This window comes from Varroa jacobsoni, unplaced genomic scaffold (assembly GCF_002532875.2).
Source record: "Varroa jacobsoni isolate VJ856 unplaced genomic scaffold, vjacob_1.0 scaffold_439, whole genome shotgun sequence".
NCBI lineage: Eukaryota > Metazoa > Arthropoda > Arachnida > Mesostigmata > Varroidae > Varroa > Varroa jacobsoni.
The window spans coordinates 44,749-65,435 of NW_019213341.1; the positions used below are offsets into that span (position 1 = coordinate 44,749).

The 20,687-nt window shown below is 39.4% G+C and overlaps 2 protein-coding genes and 2 long non-coding RNA genes across 11 annotated transcripts; 2 read left to right on the forward strand and 2 right to left on the reverse strand.

The window, feature by feature from the left end:
* The first annotated feature begins 820 nt into the window (after positions 1-820).
* Positions 821-8,146, forward strand: LOC111260446 (soma ferritin). Of its 2 annotated transcripts, XM_022833208.2 has the most exons (6): positions 825-974; positions 5,452-5,538; positions 6,037-6,176; positions 6,590-6,712; positions 6,977-7,105; positions 7,512-8,146. In XM_022833208.2, the coding sequence occupies exons 1-6, from the start codon at positions 917-919 to the stop codon at positions 7,650-7,652; spliced, it is 678 nt and encodes a 225-aa protein (XP_022688943.1). In that variant the 5' UTR covers positions 825-916; the 3' UTR covers positions 7,653-8,146. The 2 variants fall into 2 exon arrangements, with proteins under 2 accessions (XP_022688944.1, XP_022688943.1); XM_022833209.2 differs by lacking the exon at positions 5,452-5,538 and having other exon boundaries at positions 821-974.
* A 1,252-nt stretch (positions 8,147-9,398) lies between these two features.
* Ucp4A (Uncoupling protein 4A) lies at positions 9,399-15,126 on the reverse strand. 6 transcript variants are annotated; one of them, XM_022833202.2, is made up of 3 exons: positions 15,002-15,126; positions 12,270-12,661; positions 9,399-11,829 (listed from the first exon to the last, which is right to left on the reverse strand). In XM_022833202.2, the coding sequence occupies exons 2-3, from the start codon at positions 12,481-12,483 to the stop codon at positions 11,090-11,092; spliced, it is 954 nt and encodes a 317-aa protein (XP_022688937.1). In that variant the 5' UTR covers positions 12,484-12,661; positions 15,002-15,126; the 3' UTR covers positions 9,399-11,089. The 6 variants fall into 6 exon arrangements, with proteins under 6 accessions (XP_022688937.1, XP_022688941.1, XP_022688942.1 ...); XM_022833206.2 differs by having other exon boundaries at positions 12,270-12,681; positions 15,002-15,099; XM_022833207.2 differs by having other exon boundaries at positions 12,270-12,658; positions 15,002-15,094.
* Positions 15,127-15,274: 148 nt separating this feature from the next.
* On the forward strand, positions 15,275-18,942 carry LOC111260447 (uncharacterized). Of its 2 annotated transcripts, none has more exons than XR_002680337.2 (4): positions 15,275-15,563; positions 16,301-16,531; positions 17,033-17,139; positions 18,804-18,942. It is a non-coding gene; the product is annotated as an uncharacterized LOC111260447 (long non-coding RNA). The 2 variants fall into 2 exon arrangements; XR_002680338.2 differs by having other exon boundaries at positions 15,280-15,563; positions 16,223-16,531.
* LOC147753490 (uncharacterized) lies at positions 18,549-20,156 on the reverse strand. The gene is made up of 2 exons (XR_015311073.1): positions 19,092-20,156; positions 18,549-18,964 (listed from the first exon to the last, which is right to left on the reverse strand). It is a non-coding gene; the product is annotated as an uncharacterized LOC147753490 (long non-coding RNA).
* Positions 20,157-20,687: the final 531 nt, after the last annotated feature.

Genomic DNA, 20,687 nt, shown 5'->3' on the forward strand with positions numbered 1-20,687 from the left:
AAAAAAATGGCACTTTCATATATTTTCGCCACTTGTGATTAAAGCTTTATATGCATCAATCGATTATCCATGTCCCATATACAGGAGAGTACGTTCAGTGAAACAGCCGGCAGCGAATGTCTTTCCCTATGGCAAAAAGGAAGTGAGATGTTTCACGAGATCAATTTTCAACTGGACTTCCGATACCTCAAAAGGTCGACAGTATCCTGTACGCTTGGATAACTATCGTGGCTCAACGCCATGGGATGATATTGTCGTTTAATTCGAAGTATATGAAAGGTAATCACTACGCGTTTGTATACGATGCTTCTCTTAGCTGATGAAGATTAGGTTTCTAAATAACAGTAAAATCCGCCACTCGTCGCCTACGGTTCAGGTCGGCGCCGGACTAGAAACAGGCCCTCGATAGACGTCAATAGCCTAATACCAGCAATAGGCGCAACAAATTGCAGTTAACGTTTACATGGCCTATATATAACTCCCATTATCTCTAAAAATGGATTCGTCTTATTACCAATATATTGCTTTTCGAATATCAGCCACACGGTCGGAAACTAACAAATAACACTGGCAGTTTTTGATTCCAATGTCAATTGACGAAATTCGTTACAATATTATATATATGCATGATAGCTAGGGTGCTGAGATTCTCCTAGCTACGTTTTGCATCGGTAATTTCGATCAGGGGACTTTGTGGCAGTGGTAGTCCCATCATTCATCTTTTATTTTCTTGTGTCGGGAAATTGTAGTTTCCCTTTCCCAAGCCGCTTGTTCACCCTCTCTCAGCTTCCCTTTCGAGCTTTTCGTGGCCTCTGATAGGTGTAGCTCCATCATTCTCGACCACTCTTGGCATTCAATCGTCGGGAACCGTCACTGAACTCCGGAGTCTCTCGTTCAACAATAACCACAAGTGGAGATGAAGCGTTTCATTTGCATCGTACCCCTGCTGTTCGCCTTTGTATTAGCCCGTCAGAGTAAGAAGGTTTTCATTTTGATACTTTCTACATATTAGCTAGAACTAGGAATTTTATATACGCGTTGTGCACGAAAGGAGGATGACGATCTAGTCCCCACAGTAAGCTATTAGCATATGAAGCATGTATTGTAGATTTTGCCGAACGGTCGTAACCCGCGGGTGTGTTTATCTAAATAAGTCCAACCGTGGGTGCCCCATCTATAAGGTAGGCGCATACGCTTCTGAGTTTTCCGATCGAAACCGAACTCGTTACGACGTTAGCCAATCCGGGAGGGATTCAAGCCATCAGCTGATGCTCAGCTGTTTTGACGGGTTGTGATCCTCTACTGCGTTCGCGTTGTTTCGCGCACGCGCGAATTGTACTGCGCCAGTTACGTAGTCCATGTAACCCGTTAGAGAAAAGATCTCAACTGAACAAAGCGACGTTCCAAAGTCAGTCAGTTCTATTGAATGTTGGTGTTATCGTCTTGGCCGCATCATTACATAAAGTATTCAAAACACAGTGAGCCGTTCCTGACAGTCTTACTATAGCCGTTGGTCTACTCTAAGCTATACCGATCAGTGGCACCCAACACTTCTTCTCTACTTCATTAGTATTCTTCTACTCCGAGGAATGTTTTTGGCCATCGAATATGAGAAGATGATTCAGAGTGAGAATAATTAACTGAACGGTGGTACCACATGGCTTGGTCGTTCACTGAAACTGAAACTACAAGCCTGATCTTAAAAGGATCGGCAAGAAATCGAACGATTCTGACGTACTTTCTTGAACCTATTTCAGCATTTTTCAAACGAGACCAAATATTGTACAGTAGCATAGGCCCCTTAGCTCTCAGTGGTACGATATTGGACCACCGAGGACCTTTTATAGAACCAACCCAGTGGTGCGCTTTTAGTGGCCCTCCACCAAATCTTGCTATCGATCAGCTGAAGAAATAGGTTCGACTCTCGTCAGTTTAGTTTATAAACCTTTTCCAATGGCACGGAGTTTCGTCAAATGTTTGAATTGGTTTCGTATAGAGGTTTGAGGTCTTAACAAGAAAGGATATTAAAAAGGCTATTATATTTAGAAAGTATAAATATTCACACATGATGCTGTGGTAGCTAATCCAGTATATTTTTCCCGTATACTCTATTGAAGTAACACACTGCTATACTCTAGTATATTTTTTCTACACAGACAGGAATCATAATAGTCCTAGATAAAACGAGAAGACTGTCGTCCGGCACAGAAATTCACATATAGATCCGTTTATCGAATTTTAACGGTCTTTCTTAGCTGGCCATTTCGTTCTGACAGTTTTCAGATCCATAAAAATTAGAAGAATATGCAACTACATTCTAAGTACACATTGCTGAATGTCGATCCTCGGCTGCTGTCCGTCGTCATATGTCAACCTTGGAGAACAATAAAATCTAGCAATTAAGAAACTAATCGAGTGGACAAATTAGTTTTGATACAACGATGCGTCTTGCGTTTTTATTGCACAGCAAACGTGGCATTCACGCCACGAGCGAGATCATCCGTTGCTACAAGTGTTAGCTACGTCTAAAGCCGCTTTTGGAAAGCGCATACTCAGACGTGGAGTCTTATCGCGCACGTAAGAAGATCGCAACTTTGCACCTTGCAATACGAGATACAATTATATAATATAGAAAGTATTTCTGTTTTTCCGGCAAATGTTTTCACTAACACGTTTACCGGGTTTGCTTAGACAAGCAAAAGCGTTGTGTAGTGATTGCCTTAATTGAACTAACTGTTAGGGGAACGTTTAATTGATCAAATAATGAATACCTTTGTCTCTCGGTTATTCACAGCCAAACCACGGCGTCCATGACAAAAAGGCTTAGATTAAAGTCGATCTTTATTAGAAGTAAAGGTGGTCAACCAGGCTATGGTAACTCTTGCGAAATTTCCTGGGTTTTCCTTCGCTGGTCATAATTTAAATTGAGAGGTTAAAAAATCCTTCTCCACAGTTTTTTTTAAGAGTACTTAACGATCATTTGAAGTACGGATACCTTAGCTCAGGAAACATTTACTTTGAACTTAACAACGACTTATGCTAAAGGCCGCAGACTCTAACTGTGCAACTTTATCGGTCTAGAAGTGTAATGATTTCTAGAGAGAGTCCGCTGCAAACAGACACGACTGATTTGTTGACCTACGAGTGTATTTCCTGCACGTGGAGGAAAGTCAATGGCTTCTACATGCCCACTAGAAGCATTTCATCGTAAATACCTGGTCTTCTGCTTACTAGGCCTAAACGAGATCTCGTTCCATCTAGGTCGTTTGTGCAATGATACTTAACGAATGTGCTAGGGCTGGCAAATAGCAAAGCAAAAACTAGAGGACGGAGAGCAAGTGGCCATTCAAAGTTCAACAGGCAGCTGCTTATCACGAGCATCTTGTCAGCAAAACGAGTCGAACTACGGGAAGTTATTACACGTTCCCGGCAAATACCAGGTACAATGGATCTCCTGTAAAAGGCAATGCCAACAAATCGAACATTGGTGATGATGACGTTATGCGCAGCCACAGAGCCCTAAGTAAAGAAGGTGGAATCGGCAGATATTGGCTCGTAGAGATAACTCGAATATTTGCGGTAGCTGATAGTCAGCAAGTAAGCTCTTATAAATGAGTGTCTGTGGAACAGCGAAATTGGAACGGAAAGTAGCGTGGGCTAATTTTATATATGATTGATGAGTCCTGGTAATAATAATCTAAATATAATAATAATTATCTAAATAATCTAAATCGGACTCCCCCTGCAGAATGATGTCAGGTCGAATTCTGAATCGTTTTTATCATCACGGAACCTGCTGACTAAAAAGGTCATGATACGTTTCACTTTTCGTGTACAGCTTTGTACTAATGTGCGAGGTATCTTTGTACAGATAGATTTCAGTTCAAACAGTAACCTAACTATAATGTTATATCCGGGAGTTATTATTGCATAACCGTTATTTAATATTTTAGCTGTCAAAATGAATCGAGGAAGCCATCGAAGACTGACTGGCCGAGTTAGAGAATGCGGTGGCTTATCTACGCAGTCGCAAATCTCGTCGGGGTACACGGTTACTGAGATTCAATAATGTAATGCAGTTCTGCTCTTAGCCGAAAGTCCCTTTGGCAAAAGCGACGCATCAGCATAAAAAGACAGGTTCGTAACATGAATATGGCTATTCGAGAATCTGCAAAAATAGTAGCAAACGCAGTGGAACTTATTTAATCTAAACACAAGCATTTGCGTTTATTAACGCCACTGATTCTATCATCTGTAAAAAACGATCGGCTTCACGAAGGGTAAAACTAAAACGACGCAAGATTAATTAAGACAAAAGAACAAAGTAACTCTGATTTGAAACCATTATGCCAGTTTATATTGCAGTACAATGTTTTCGGTCGTATATTTGCATAGCATACATGTGCCTCTCAAAGCCCAAGCCGTTAATTTCCGTTTCTAAAGCTTAGACGCCAGAGGTCGCCATAGTGCATTTTTACTGTTCATAATGAAGGAAGTGAAATACAAAAAAAGGTTTAAATATGCTTAATATGTACTTGCAGAAACTTCTTCTTCAGGATGTGGTCTGTCGTGTGTTCAGTCTGATTTAAGATAAGTCAGTTTTGCGTATGCTCGATATCGTAGTCAACTACGCTTTTTCCTGAATATAGTATTTCGTCGTTTCAGTTATGATTCGATCGAAAAATTACTCGAATTTAAGCTATATATGTTCTCACTTGCTCTACAAATGGAGTCTCCGTATAATGCATTGAGAGCGAATCCCTTACGTGTGTGCTCTCTAAGCGAGTCTGCCATAGCAAAATCGCTGATAGGCTGATAAGATGACAAGACTAGAGATCCGAGTCCTCCATGCTGAGACAGCAAAAGAGGTCAAATGGCGGTCGATAGTAGCAGAGCCGCCGTAATGAACACTGCAATAGATGTATGATAGCAAGCGGATGAGATCTCCGTTTACAAAGGCTGGCCAGCGATGTGTTCTCTGATTGAGTCACCAAGTCGTTGTCCCGACTGAGGCTGACTCACAGAATCAGGCTCCTTTGGTTGCTCTCTCCCAGCTTTTCTCCTGTTTCTTCTCGATCGGCTTGATACTGGCGTCATACTGCCCTACGATGAACCCGTATAGCTCTGCTATTTACGAAAACAAAATAATATCGCGATAAAGCGAAATACGTCCCTCCAATGCTGCTGAATGTTTTTGCTCCGGAGATTTGTGGCTAAAATAATGGAAACGCTAATTAGTGACAGGATGCTGACAAAACGGCCCATTAAACACCGAACATGTTTGAGTCGATATATTTCGCTCATAAAGAGTCCAAAATTAGCGTAAACGGATGAGTCATACGGTGAAGGTAGCTAAGACAAATTAAAACTATTCGTATTAAATAACCTGCAATAATATTTTTGGTCATGTAACTAAGTTGGATGTATTGAAATGATTGGTTGCCTTGGCAGCTTCATCTGTATGGTTTGGAGAGCTTGGCGGGAAAAATGAGGCGTCACAGAAGGAGAAGGTGGTCAGGCGTTCAGCTAGGGCAGTAGGTAAGTCGAGGCAAGTTTCGATTGAAAGCGATGCTTTGGCTCGAAATGTTCGATTTGGCCTGACGGCCTTTCAGAAATCGATAAACTTTTGGTCCATAAATACTCCATTGTTGAGATCGATTATCATCGGAGATTGCAATTTATTATTCCTTGGGTAAAGAGCATTGCTAAGACATGTATGTGTTCGATTTCGTTACTAGTATTACAGTGATATAACGCCGTTGATCAAGGAACTATGGCCAGCTTCTACGAATAATGGCATGGCGGTGTTATGCATCTGCAGACATATTTCGGCGTCAGTAATTGGGGACTGATCAAAACGAAAAGTCTGAAACAAAAAAGCCAAACTGAAAGTTGGTGTATAATGTCCATTATAATATATAATATATAGTAGTACACAGTTATGTCCAAGCACCGGATGGTTGCTTCGATGTATTTACGTATACATACATTTAATGGCGTTTTAATTTGCTTGTTATATTCGTCTGTCTCATCTAGACAATGACACGCCCGGGGATAGTGCAAACAAGTATGTCTTGGAAGAAAGCTGTCTCGTAGGGCTTCGAGCGCAAATGAACCTCGAAATGCACGCCTCTCTTGTCTACCAACAAATGGCTGCGCACTTCGACAGCAATCAGGTAGATAAAACAGTAGGTTAACTAAATCTGATCTTAAATAAATACCCGAATCGTACATAGTTATAATAAATGAGTACTGTCTTAAACTAGGAAAATTTTAGCTATCTCCAGTCGTCGGTGATGATTTAGCGACCATTAAAAACGTCTCCTCAGTTACTCGTTCGGCTTGAAATGAGTTCTTCAATTGACAATATGCGCCCTTATTCTTAAAAATCGTTATCTTGGTAGCGCTCAAGGACTGCAATTTAGAACATTGGTCATAACTTTTTGCTGATAGTGAACCTTTTGAGTTAATTTTATTGCAGAATTTGTGGCATGTTTAGCGTCTTTCTAGGCGTTCTTTGTTGGTAACTGGATTGTTCACATGTAATAAATTATTATTGTTCTAATCAGATTTTTACTTCTGGCCACAGGTTGCCCGCAAGGGCTTTGCGAAGTTCTTTCAGCATAATTCGGATGAAGAGCGTGAACACGCTCAGAAGATCATCAACTATGTCAACTTACGAGGTGCAACCATTGGAAACATCAACATCGGGGTAGACACGGTTTTACGTTTTCGTTACATTTTTTCCGCTGTTAGATGCATTTCATCACCAATCTCTAATAAATAATCAGTAGTAATTATCTCCATTTGTAATTTATACAGTGAATAAAGACTAAATAATTTGAGTTTCATTCTGTCTGATGTAGTTAAACTTATTATTATCATATTATATTATTTGTTATCAAATACATTATGAAGCGGACTTAGTACGCAGCTCCTAGAGATAATATAAAAAGATTCTCTTTGCCCTGGATAGATGCCGACCGTTGTTTCGTGGAAGACTGCCAGAGAAGCGCTGCAGGCTGCTCTTGACCTTGAGAACAAGGTTAACAACGAGCTCCACGGCCTTCACAGGACCGCTGAACATGACTGCCATGATCCTCAGGTAATAACTTAATGGTAACGTACCGTCATTGTTAGATGCTGCTTCTAAGTCTAAAGCATAAATGTGTGGTAATGTCTGAAGTATGGTTTTCCTGATGTTTGGACTTGGAACTGAAGATTTTAAAAAACCCGAAACCATGACCCCATAAAATCTTCTTTATCTTATTCTAATGGATGAGAAGCCGAAATAAGTTGACATCTGTTGTGTATGCAAGGCCAAATCCAAAAGTTTCATTTAAAAGGCGGATTGCCAAGACTAAATGTGAAATACAATTTAGAACATCGTGTCCCAGATGCATGTTTTGCAGAGCTTATGTATTAAATATAAAATACATACAAACCGTTATCATAATGGCTTTGTCAGGGGAATCTTACAAGTTCTGCATTGCTGTGAATTGCAATTTCAGCTTCAAGACTTTATCGAGGGGACCTTCCTGAATGAGCAGGTGGAGTCGATAGCTCAGCTTGAGCGACTGATCACGAACCTCGACAAATTCACTGACGCCCATCTTGGAGAATACTTCATCAACAAGGACCTTCTGCAGTAAGGAGCTTACTGAAGTATGGAACGCAAAGTGCGCACTAATCCAACTTGAGCCGCTGTTATTAACAACTGCAGCAATTTACTGTCATTACACAGCATTCGAGATTTCATATTTGTGACGAAAAATGATTGGCCAAAACTACTTTTTGCCATTACTACTTTTAACGACCACAGGCGAATAGAGGATCTGACTTTTCTTAGATTCCGAAACATTGGATGATCATCGGAATTAAAAAGATTTTTAATCAATAAGCTTCCGAAGCAATATCCACATACGCTGTGTTTTGCTATTCTGTTACTGGAATTGCTTGTCTTCTTTTGAGCATCACCTACTATATTTTATACGCATATAACTGCCGGTACCTCGTGGTTTTTTACCAAGCGGAGAATAGCCCTGAAATACACGAGAAAATCAATATCAAACCAATTTAAACAAATCACCATCTTTTTTTGTATCGCGCAACTTCAATAAACTACAAAACATTTTTACTAACTATAGTCAATGTATAGTTTCTAACCAATTTACTTTCAAAGTAAGGTATATCTACTTCATGGATTCTATGAAACAGACATGCTTTGACCAAATGGAAGCCTATAATAGAGTTTTGAAAAAAATTGATTTCCACTTGTGTACAGACTGTCTTATTTAAATTTCCAATTTGAACATTCTGTATTTGTTATAACGCTTCCGCTATTTGTAGCAACATCTATTTTACAGCTATAGAGATCTAAAGGTAATAACAGACTCGGTTACACAGAGGTTAAGAGAACACCCAAAAATGAGTAAAAGACGCAATATTTGAATTTGTTTTTCCTAAATTTGACAATTTAGTTGTTGCGGATGTTATTTCTTATGCTTGTGGGATTTACTCTAGCTTTGAAATTCACTTTAGTCAGTACATTAAAGTTTAGCGTAAAACTCTTCAACAAGTTTTCACATTCGAAAATTAATTCCAAATTTCTGTACGAATGGTTAGTAATATAATTGGAGAGCAGTCGATGATTATAGTGAGCATTTAAGTCTCGCCTCACAATGAAGAGGGTATTATTTTTTAAATTTATATTTGGATAAGTATATGTAGTCGTAACCGGTTTTTGTGCACCCCTTTGCCTGTCAAAATGGATGATATATTTGAAATAAGTGCAAACACCCACAGCCGTGGGAAATATAATCGAAATGACATTATAAATAAAATGTACTAAAAAAAAAATTTTGTACTGTAATTATGTAAAGATGTTTTACAACGACAACTGAAGCCCAATGAACGGACGACAAAATATCTGCTGTTATTTCCGCTTTGCGCATCGGTAATTCAAAGCTATTTGATACGGCGATTACTTACAGAACGTTGCCGCGGACGTATATTTTGTAGACAAATCATCAACAAGGAAACAGCTAGTAGAAACTTTGCCTATTTATGGCACTAGTAAGAGTAAAATTCATTTGCATGCACTTGACCACTCTTTTGTCTTAGTTTGTGAAATTTTTTTATTGCGATCAATACAAAGACAAATAGCACAACTAATTTCTACACATCGCGGCTCTCTTTTCTATCAGTGCATCTTATTTTAAAAATGGGCTTTTCTGAATACCGCCTCATTCCTGTTATATTTGCTGAGGGCCCCCGTGAGCGCTTAAGATAGCCAGTGCACTCTGTCTCTCCTACCAGTTGCAGGCAGCATTTATGAGACTCTAATCACCGTCCATTTAATGACATGAAGTTTTTGCCTCATAAACAAGTCAGACCCATGGACCAGTATAAAAGAACGTTTAGTTTTATTCTCTAACTATACAGTCAGGTTATTTTTGACTATTTCTCTTTATCGGCTAAATGTGACTTTCGAAACAATACAACATTTACTTTTTAACATAGGCAAACATTTAAAATTCTAAGCACATCAAACACATACATAGACGACTGAACAGTCGTCACATGAACAGGTCCCGGTTCCCTCACCTTCATAATTTTTTTTTTGGTGTTCTTCTAGCACTCTGGTCTATCCGTAACATGCGAATAGTTAACGAAGTGATGAAGAAGCTGCTCGGAAAATTGCAATCCACTGCAACATGTAAGCCTGCTACCTCCCAGTGTGCAGCAGCTATTCGATTGCCTTGTACAAAAATACTACCTTACCATAACACCTTTACTTACAGTTAACCCGAATAACAAGATAATTTTAGTTCCGAAAACTATACAAACATGGTAAAAATCACTGGTGTATTTAATTGGTGTTTTTCTGATATGGTTCACCAACAACAACAATAACAACAACAACAGGAACAGCTTGAAACAAAAAAAATCAAAATACAAAAATTAGCATAATCTAGATAGTAAGTAAAACAGTCTATGTTATAATAATGTTAGAAAAACTTTAGGTAACAAACCCTCATTGTAAAAGGTTTAATACATTCATTACATCACCTATGTCCCCTTAACAAACGAAATGTGGTATACTTTTGCAATTCGTTAGTCAACGTCTGTTTTTTCACCCATATTCCGAACGTATTTACAACTAATGGTAGCTATTACAAGAGACGCGATAGAGCTCACGTTCTTGTCGATACAATAATGTAGTCCAACATATATCTCAACGAAATCTGTCGTGCGATAACGCTCCCAAGAACATATCCTGCTCAAGTCAACAACGTAAAAAGCTACCGTTCAGAATTAACAAGCGACTCTAATTGTGTGACGTACAAAGGCCAATAAGTGATCAGGTACAAATTGATAGCGTATTCGTAGTATTACGCGTTCACCTGGTATTAACCAGAAGACCTTGGTCATATATATATATATATATATATATATATATATATATATATATATATATATAAGATGATTTTATTAAATGTTTTTTATCGTAATTTCAATTGTTTCCTTTAACTTGCTTTTAATTTGCTCAAACGTTCGGCCATGTGTTCCTGCCCACACGCTGCAGCTTGTTCATCACAGACTCTGTGGTGAAGTTTGTTCAAGTTACGTCTCGCTGTTGGTAATATGTTAAACAAACAAAATTATATATGAGGGTAAAATCGTTTATTGCACGCTTTGCTATTAATGATAAATGGCATAATGCCAATTCTTATGTACTTTGACACATTCTACATGCACAACTCGACAACCATAATTAATGCATTGCTTTTCTTCTGCGCTGCTTCTTGACGCGTGTGTGATTTATTCGAAACAAGATGTTTTGGCTTTTCTCGATAGCCATCAACAGCGGCCATATTAATGGGATGTGCTCTTCAATGAAAAAACATATCTTAACCACAGTAACTGACGGATGCGCAAAGAAGTCATCGAAAAAATCACAAGAAGTTTGAGCCTGTTTCCATCATTCGACCGACAAGACACAACACTGGCCACCTGATTTTATTTTGTGTTACCCTATAGCTGGATATTGCTTCTTTTCGTTCTTCATTCATAATTTCCTCTACGCCTAGAAACTTTTAACTCCGGCTAGTCGTCTCAGCTCTTCATAAGAGACCCAGAATGTGAATGACCAAGGAGCCATTCGAGCCCAGATAGGAATAAAGCCTTTGTACAGTGCGAAAAAGCCTTCCGTTTTGAACGTCTTCACGAGGCAGTCTGTCGAAGACTTGTACAGTGTGCCATATCCCTTGCCATCCGTCGGCTGGTTCATGACACGAGTCCGGATGACGTCGGCCGGGGTACCAAGGATAGCAGCAATAAAGCCCGAACACCCCGAAGCTAACGAGTGACTTATGTAATTATCTTCAAGGTTTGTGTTGGCGAGGATTAGCCGTTTAGCACGGTCATATGTTGTCAAGTCCCCAAGATTGACAAGGGCAGCCCTGTACACGTTAGGCGCCCAGCCTTTCCACAGACCGGAAATGCCACCTTCGCGTAGGATGTTCCGTAGAGCTTGCGACGTATTCGTCACTCGAGGGGGAAGACCCTGCAGGAGCCGACGACCTTCCATCTGCATGCGCACCTTAACCAGATCGACGGGGCTAGCCAAAAATTGACCTAGCGCTCCAGCGAACACGCCCACACAGAGGCTTTTTAGCACGTGATTTGGCTGGTCAGAATCAGACAAGTAGACATCACGCACGCCCTCATAAATTGTCATTCGACATCCGCTGTATACAAAATGCCGGTAAATGGCTGGAGGAATACCGCGCCAAAGTTTAAAAACGCCCTCATTACGAACAATTCCTGTAAATGGCAAAACAGGCAAAGTGTACATTGAAACGGATAGGTATTTAGTTAAAATACACTATTTGAATTTTGCATCAATTGAAATTCGGGCTAAGTGAATACACTATATCATTGTTATTCTGCTTCGGTGATTACACTGGGATAAGCGATGGGAAAAAACATCAATAGAAATTGTAGCTAAATTCGACTACATGTTTATTTTCCAGCATTCAATAAAACATATAATACTAAGTAAATAATATTGAAACTGTAAGCTGTTGTTCACTAAATGCATTTTTCTCACCACAATTTTCATTCAACGCGGTGACGAGAAATCTGGTCTTCAAACAGATACCCTGTGAATATCTCAGATGCTTGAGAGAACAAACTAGAATTATTTATGTATACGTTTTACACATACATATATACATGCAGACATATACATATGGTTAACTTACCTACTGCAAGGCTGAAGAATCCTTTGGGTTTAGCAGTACTGACCCCACGGGCCAAATCCTCCCCTTGGATCTGTAAGCGAGTTTTTACGATATCTAGTGGGTACGTAACTGTCTCGGCGATGGATGCTGCACAAATCGATAGAACATATTTATACTGGAAGTCTTCGAATTTCCCGTATGTTGACGTCTGTATCCTTGTAATCGATGACGCCATTGTAAGGCGTCGAAGTGGACCGCTGTTTGTCCTTAGGCAACGGTTCGTTTGTTAATACGAGTGAGTTCTCAATTTGGGGGATTGTGAGAGCGACATATGGCTGAAGTTGTTGATGAGGAATGGATTGGAGCTCGGGATTGGAGGACGTGATATTCCCGACAGTCTATAAAACGAACTTCTGAAACAATATAATGCAAACTGAGCAAGCTATGAGTCCACTTTTGCCAATTCATTGTATTACACAGATAGAAATATTCAAAATGAAGTAAATGCAGGTTGTGCGTGTACGTAGCAATATGTTTTAATATAAAAATAATAAGAAATAAATCACATAAGTATTATAGCGTTTGATTTAAATATTTCGAGCGTTACGGCTAGCACCGTATCAGACTGCTGGCCTTCAGTACTACACGAACGTGTCTTTTCCTATCCTCGAACCAAAAAATCGTTGCTAATTACAGCGAAGTCGCGGCTGTCGTAGAATTTGGGTACATTGCATTTGTAGGTGCATCTAGTACTTCTATATTATTGTATTCAAGGTCACAGAAATCATATGATTTGTCTTGATTTGAGTTTATTATATACTATATTAATAAATATGAACGTGAGCTAGGTCCACTTCAATTTAGCTTGGTAGGTATTATCAAGTAAGCTTTCCTGGTAAACATTCCTGTGAGCACAGCTTCTGATACTAACAGTTCCGCCGCATTTAACTTCCATTAGCAATCCATCATATAAGCAACGTGCATTCAAGTCCTAATATTTCCTCCCATCTAATATTTACGCATCATAGATCCCAAGCCATGCTATTCATCGCTGGAGACGTCACATAAGCAGATATTTCGAACTCAAATTTTTTATTTCACATTTTTATAAGTGGTTAATGATTGTGAAATAGGCAAGACGGTATAGAATTAATGAATCGATCTACTTATCGGACACATAGATATATTATGTTGACAAATTTATAGTTAGCAGTAGACGAAGAATTAGGGGGGCCAGTGGCAATTTACCTATTACAGCAAATAGTATGCACGTTATCACTTTCAGTACACGCGAAAAAGTTTATAGACGGAAACGTCTGACAAAAAGCTAATGTTCATTACATTTTACTCATATAGTCGTCAGTCAACAACAATAGGTAAGTATTTAAGGTTTTAATTTATGATAATGGCTCAGTTCTCTTCAGCTATGTAGCGTATAACGAGCCAACTAGAGATATGTGGTGTCTCGGCAAAACGAGTCACTTGTTATAACTAAACTCTCCAGCTGTTCCTGGAACACACTGAGAAGGTTCTATTCATTTATATGTACGTTTTTTAGACCCACGTTAAAGATCGCAATCAATTATGTGTCAACTGATAGAATCGATCGATAAGCCTGACTCTAGACTGTTATCTTTTAATGCCTTGGTCTTAATAGGCGTTCAGGAATGTGAAGGGTCGTCGCCGGAGCTTCATCTTTGTGCAAACCTTCAGAACTATTCGCAGTTCGCTGCGGTGACCGACAGCGTCTTGTGCGTACCTCACTGCCGCAACTGAAGTAATGAACTGACTCATTCGGCCCCACTACCAACGTTAGTTTTCTTAAAAGATTCAACCGCTGATGATCATCCCACTTTACAATGTAAATGTTTAAACAAAAAGCAAGGAATTCAGTGTGTCTATAGCTGCAAGAAGCTAACGCCTCACCTAACTAATGCCGCTATTCTTTAGCTCGTAAAGGAATCTACAATATCCTCGTATAGAACGGCCATCTTCTAAGTTGTGACAACAGTGTCTGCAAAAGCGATATATTTTAAAGGTCGCCATCATCATGCAGCAGCAACGAGACAAAAAGCATTCAATAGTCGCTTCTTATGCTGACTGATCGGGTGATTGGCCACAGAATAAACCGCATCGGGACGAACAGTTGACTGCATTATTACTAAAATAAACTCTATGGTACATACGCTGAACGTATTACTAGCAGAGTCGCCTCTATGGAATATCGCAACGAGTACACTAAACGAAGCAAAAGGAAAAAAGTAGGTGCCCGGTAGGTTAAACTGTTCTAAGTTTCAAGTGCACCCAAAACATCGAGGGCGGTCAGCGTCGCGATGACCAGGACCACTCACTTATTGCGTGTAGACTTCGAACCCGTCTTCACTTGGTCCTGTCTTCATAACCATACTTTTCCGTTCGTCTAAACACAATCATATCAGCGCATATTTGGTATATATGTATGTCTCAGTACAGCTGTTAGCCATAGACATAATCTCGCACATGGAATCAACGCCTGATCGAACACTAGTAGAAACAATAACATCCACGGTGACTTCCTCCAATTAGATTCGCTACTCAGCCGTCAATCTCTTATTGGCACTCGGCTACCCCAGAAGATGGAACAGCGAGAGCAAATGAAAAAATAACGACGCGAAGTTTGTCTGTCACAAACTTCACTCGAGATTTTCTATTCTGCCACGAATCTCAATATCACCGAAGTCGCTGGCTCCCACAGCTGCTTCATAAATACTCACTAGAGTTAAAAAAAATACATCTTCGCAGTGCAGGGCTTCCATCGCCTGCTTCTATTAACTGGAAGACGATCAGCAGCACCAGGTAGACAGCGCAACCGCCACCCTCCTCAAGATTAGAGTCAAATAGAAGAAGGAGAGAAGTCATGCGGAGAGAGGATAGACTGCACAACAAACACGAATTCGTTAAGGAAAGGGACAAATTCGAGGCGCGGGATATTTGAAGTCGTACGCAAATGATCCACAACGGTTGGTCACGAGCTGGCGCTTATTACACGATTGACCTATTGGTATTGATGAGCTGGCCAAAAAGATGAATTATCTGTAAATAGAACAGAAAAGCTTTAGAGCACAGTCGTAGAAGAAAATCTGATAAATGGCTTCTCAGATATCCTTGACGATTTCATTATGTACATTTCAATTTGTAAGCATTAATTGTTGCGCCTATCTATTCATCGGTCAAAATCGGCCCAGGAACGAAGTGCTGTCCTATGACGCTAATCATTTGTGGAGTCGCTCTAAATCATTAGATCAATTTGACCCGTTGAGCATACTGGCAAGCAAAGTGAGATGTCGTTTTTGAGATTCTAATCTTCTTATTTTGGGACTTGTATTTTACAAGTCTCGGATCGATCTATAATTAGGGCTAATATGCCTAGTAACTTGTTACATGAGCTTAGATGATTAATATTAGGAAAAATTATAATTTAATGCGTCAATCCTATAGATTCGTGAGAATGCACCAGTCTGTAAAGCCAAAGCTCTGTGGCTTATAGAAAATGATCAAATCAGCAACTGCCCGATTTCATCAATTTTTAATGGGGCTAGGCCACCTCTTATGGTTGCATAATAAAAATATCGGTGTTATTTACAACGGGGCAAAGTATGATAGCACTGTCATAAAACATAGTGCTGGAGATGACAAAAATTACATTGCAGAAGCTCTAACCTCTAGATCGCTACGTGTGACGTTACTTAGAAACACATATGTGCGATGTGTAACATACTGTATCAACCAGTAAATTTCTTTCGTAAAGACGCATTATTGTTCTTGTTCTTTTCTTTAAGCTTTAATTTTACCAGGTTTATTTCAATTTTTTAAAATTTTTGTGAACAGTTATGATATGTTCCTGATATAGAATATTACTAACTAAAAATCCCCAACTATGATTTTATTTCTGGTCATTTTTCATCGTTTGACAAAACGTTGTCGAAGCGCATCAGAACACATTTCTCGTTCTAAACACTTGAAACGGCGGTTTTAGTTTGCGAAAATTGTGCGACTACAAATTTTTCTCTTAGGAGAAGCATGAGTATAATCAGTAGAGAATAGGAACAAACGTCGATTCGTATTGCCCGTTTACAATTCAAGTCAACGTTCGAAAAATCGTCCGCGTGCGACTACGAGAGAGAAGAAAAGACTCACTCGCGGACCAGTTTCCAGCAAATGGGTTAATCGAACCACATTCTCGGTTGACGAAACTGGAACGTAAACAGTTGGTTATACCACTGCACAGCCCCACTACAATATCAGTACGTCCTCTGCTTACCTCTTAACCTCTGATCCTTGCTGATACGTTTCTTCCTTGTTTCATCTCTTTGCTGAACAGCAGGGTTATGTCTCTATGGGTCAACAGATTTCTCGTTGCGGCTGTCTCGTGTCGCGTAGGTGGTTCACTTTATAATCGTGCTAGTCGATACTAAATCTTCATCCTATCTAATTAGTATTTATTCTGTGAGGTGACAGGATGGATTCAGTATTACTCAATTGTCAACAATGCTTGAATGTAGACAGTATCCAATTCGATGACCGTTTAGATATAACGGAAAAATAACTTACTAAAGTATATTTACTTACAGACTGCAGTTTCAACAAGTATATTATAAATGTTAAGTAATGTGTTACGTTCGTTAATGAATATACGGGCACATTTTAACAACCTAGCGCAACCGTTATCCCATTTTTTTTTTGAGTAATGTTGCTTAGCAAAAACTGTGAAAACCTATTCTGTTAACAAGCTGAATTTTCTGTAGCGGTTGTTTCCGGTGCCAAGAAGTAAAATAGATGAAAGAGCGATACTTCCTCAAGCTAAACAATACTCCGACGCAATGGATACGACCCAAGAGTAAGGTGATTTCAGGTATGGCTACAAAATGTATGTTTGCTTCAGTTGGCCTGTTTCAGTCAGGATAGGTACACGCTCAAAATGATCATGTGCACATACCTGTCATAACTGTACTGTCTTGTAGCTTGGGGTGCACACGTTAACGACGGGTGTCTCTTACTATTTTCGTATACAGTATTAGTCATCATTAAGATTTTCACTGCACGGGTCGATAGTCTTTACGATTTCTAAGACACGAACCTTAAACTCTCGAGATGCGCGGAACGAGCGGCGGTTGACAAATGGTTCTCCCTCTCTCTTTCTACTGTCTGCCTATATCTATTCCTCTCACTAGATGTCATTTTTCTTTCTCTTGTCAATTTTACTGGAGAACACTGGAAGCTTCATATTTTACACAGGAAAATTTAACAGTTCATATACAGTAGAAGAAAAATAGCATGACCATATTTTTTCCCACTAAAAAGCTGACAAATTATATTGCTTGCTAGCTTAGCAATTCCGTCTCTTAACAGATACATAGGCTGCAACAGTTGCGATGGACTGAATGTCTATGTTGCTTTTTGAATTATTATCTATCGAGAAGCTATCCCTAAAATTCACGTACTTCCTGCCGAATCACAGTGACGCGTTCTGGAAGAATATTGGATATACAAACGCGGCCGGTTTAAGAACGGACACAATAAACAAAAATAGACTTACATAAATCTTTCTCTAATAAAAACTTCATATAAACGTTTTACTCAAATACAAAGTCAATAAGATAAACTATCTTGGCCTTCTTTGTGGCAGTTATTCGCCTTACCCAGGTTCGGCCTTTTTCGCGCATACCTAGTGCAATTTCTGAAATGCCGGTACGGATATTTTCCTTGGGTTTCGCCACGATCCATGGATTGTCGTAGTACCGCTTGCTTTTTAGATACTAATTTTATAATAAGAAGTCGAACAGATTACAGTTAGATAATCTGAAAGGACATTTGACGACATCCCGCCTGGATATCAACCGTTCATCGGAATGATCTTTTAATAACTCAATTAAGTTAGGCCATCCTGCTGAAATCTTATGCCTTGCAAACCTTTTTCAACGATTCGGAATTCAAAAAGGCTTGAGACCACGTCGTTGTTGATTTCAGCCTACGTACCGTACCACAGTAGATTTCCTAAGAAGTGAACCTCTTTCGTGTATAGCCCACAAACTCGCGGTTCCTCACAGGTGATAACGTTTACGTATTCCTCACGTAAAAAAGTGTCCTATTGTTGAACATAGTTTTCCGAAATGCGAAAAAGTGACTAAAATCTGGGTGAATAAGTCGAATATGTGCCATGAAGAACGCTAAAGGAACCTACCTTAAAGAAGTTGTATTTAAGCAAACGTTTAAGTATCACAACAAAAAAAATATTAATGTTAAATTAAAATAATAACGACATTATTCGAAGTTGCTAGCAACCAGATGGTGGTCGTTGCTTTATTAAGAATTATAACTTTAGTTTTTTTTTATATAAAATTTATATAACATAGAGGCATAATATCAATATATACTAATTGAAAGAAATTACAGAATCTGCATAGAATATATAATTTTTTCCGTCCTGGTCAATATGCTACTGATGATGACTGACTACTGATTCACAAACCTGACTGCGGTATTGTCGGCATTTTTTTTGCTAACTCTGTCTTTAAGGTATCCTCAATTGACTCCCGTTGACGTCAGCTCCGTGCAACGGGCGAAGTATTCCATAAGACCTCTTCGTTTAATCCATCTGTTTGGAAGTTTGCTCTTGGATCAGGTTAATAGTGTACCGGTACTCCGTCCTGTCAGGAACCGTTTTCGCCAGCGTCTTCCTGGATACAGAATTAAAGAGACTTATGCAGTAAATTCAACTAATTGATATTACCATAGTCACCGTACAGTCATACTATAGTGGTTCAATTAAATCAGTATATACAATTTTTAGAACACCCTACGTACGTTCTTATGCATGTTATTTTAGGCCTCTGTCATAGGCTGTGCTTGCGCGCTACGGCCATACTAAAAGAAATTATGAACAAGTGGTCAGGACTAATCAAAATCATAAATTATATCTGCGGCCTTTCTAAACACATTTTGGTCTGAATTTTGGTATTCGCGCTATTTTTCGGAACTCGGATGGAATGAATGAAAGAAAGCGTTACTTCAATGCAACTGTCGTATTGTTGCCCTCTCCTTTAGCCGACGCCCATTATGAGTATTAATGTCATATCACGTTGTAATCTGTGTCAGTAAAAGGGGGAAAGGGGGTAGACGAGCTGTAAAGAGGCCACTGGGGATATAATGAGAGGCATGCGAATGAAGAACTAAATAGATGTATTCTTTTTGTGCTGGTCTCTTTGGTCAGCTGGATTTAGCCCGCCTGTCTCCATGATCCCATCGACAAAAAATCCTTTTATGCTAAACCTTGTTAGAATACTAGTACAGCGCGTAGCTAGTGCATGCGCCAGGTTCTGTGTGCTAAGGCCGGCGTGGTTGGTAGCCGATCCGCTAATGCTGATCTCCGTTAGAATACTGAAAGTAGCCTGCTGTAGTAACCTTTTCTTTAAGAATCTTGTGTTGTAGTTAACTGGCGAGATTTCCCGTGGTCAAATTGGATGTTTCTTTAATAGGTAGAACGGAAAAAGCCTCTGGTCTGTGTATGGGATGGTTCCACCTTCGGCCGTGTGGGCTGAATGCGGCCTCAGCAATGAAAAAAAAAATAACGACAAACATTAGAAATAGTCACGAGTCGTATTATCGTATTGTGTCGGTACATGTTGTATGGTGCAGTATATAAGGCCCTGCTTTGGGAGAATTTCGGAGGAACGACGCACATGGTAAACACTATCGAAAGATTGTTGTAATTTCACGCGGTTTACATCTATTTCATAGCATTGACCTACATAAGCCTTAAAGTTCCTTGAACGCAGGCCAAAAATTCTGGACAGCTTGTTACAAAAATAAGAATTTCAGGAGTTTCATATATCTCTGTCAGTACAAACATGAGCATACATTTTTCTAGCAATGAAAAGGCGACAGCTTGCGCCTTTTTTTCCTTTTTTGCAGGACATCTGAAATCAGGTTCAGCAATCGTCATGATCGAATGTGTTGAGTTTGATCGTTTATTTATCTGAACAATGAAAGTATGTGATCGCAGGACTATATACGTTACGGATATGTGCATATCTGTTTTCGTGCGCTAAATGTTACCTTATATCAGGAAGATGTGCTATTTAAAAATGTTAGTCGATTCCGTTGTTACGCTTTTGACTTCGGAGGATGCTGACTTGCGGATGTATACTCACACAGTTTAGATAAAAATAGAAACAAATATTCCTACTGGTACAATACGTCGCTGTGTTCTATTATATGTACTCGCGAAGTATGTTTTACACGTGCTGTCAGAAACATGCATACTAGACAGAATGGCGCAGCGTTCAGTGGTGCCGCAGAGACTGCTGGAATAGCAGTAACAATTAAGCGGAACTTCTAGACTAAATAATGTAATAGAGGTCGTTCGCACACCACAAATTTCGAAGATCATTTCGCTGCAAA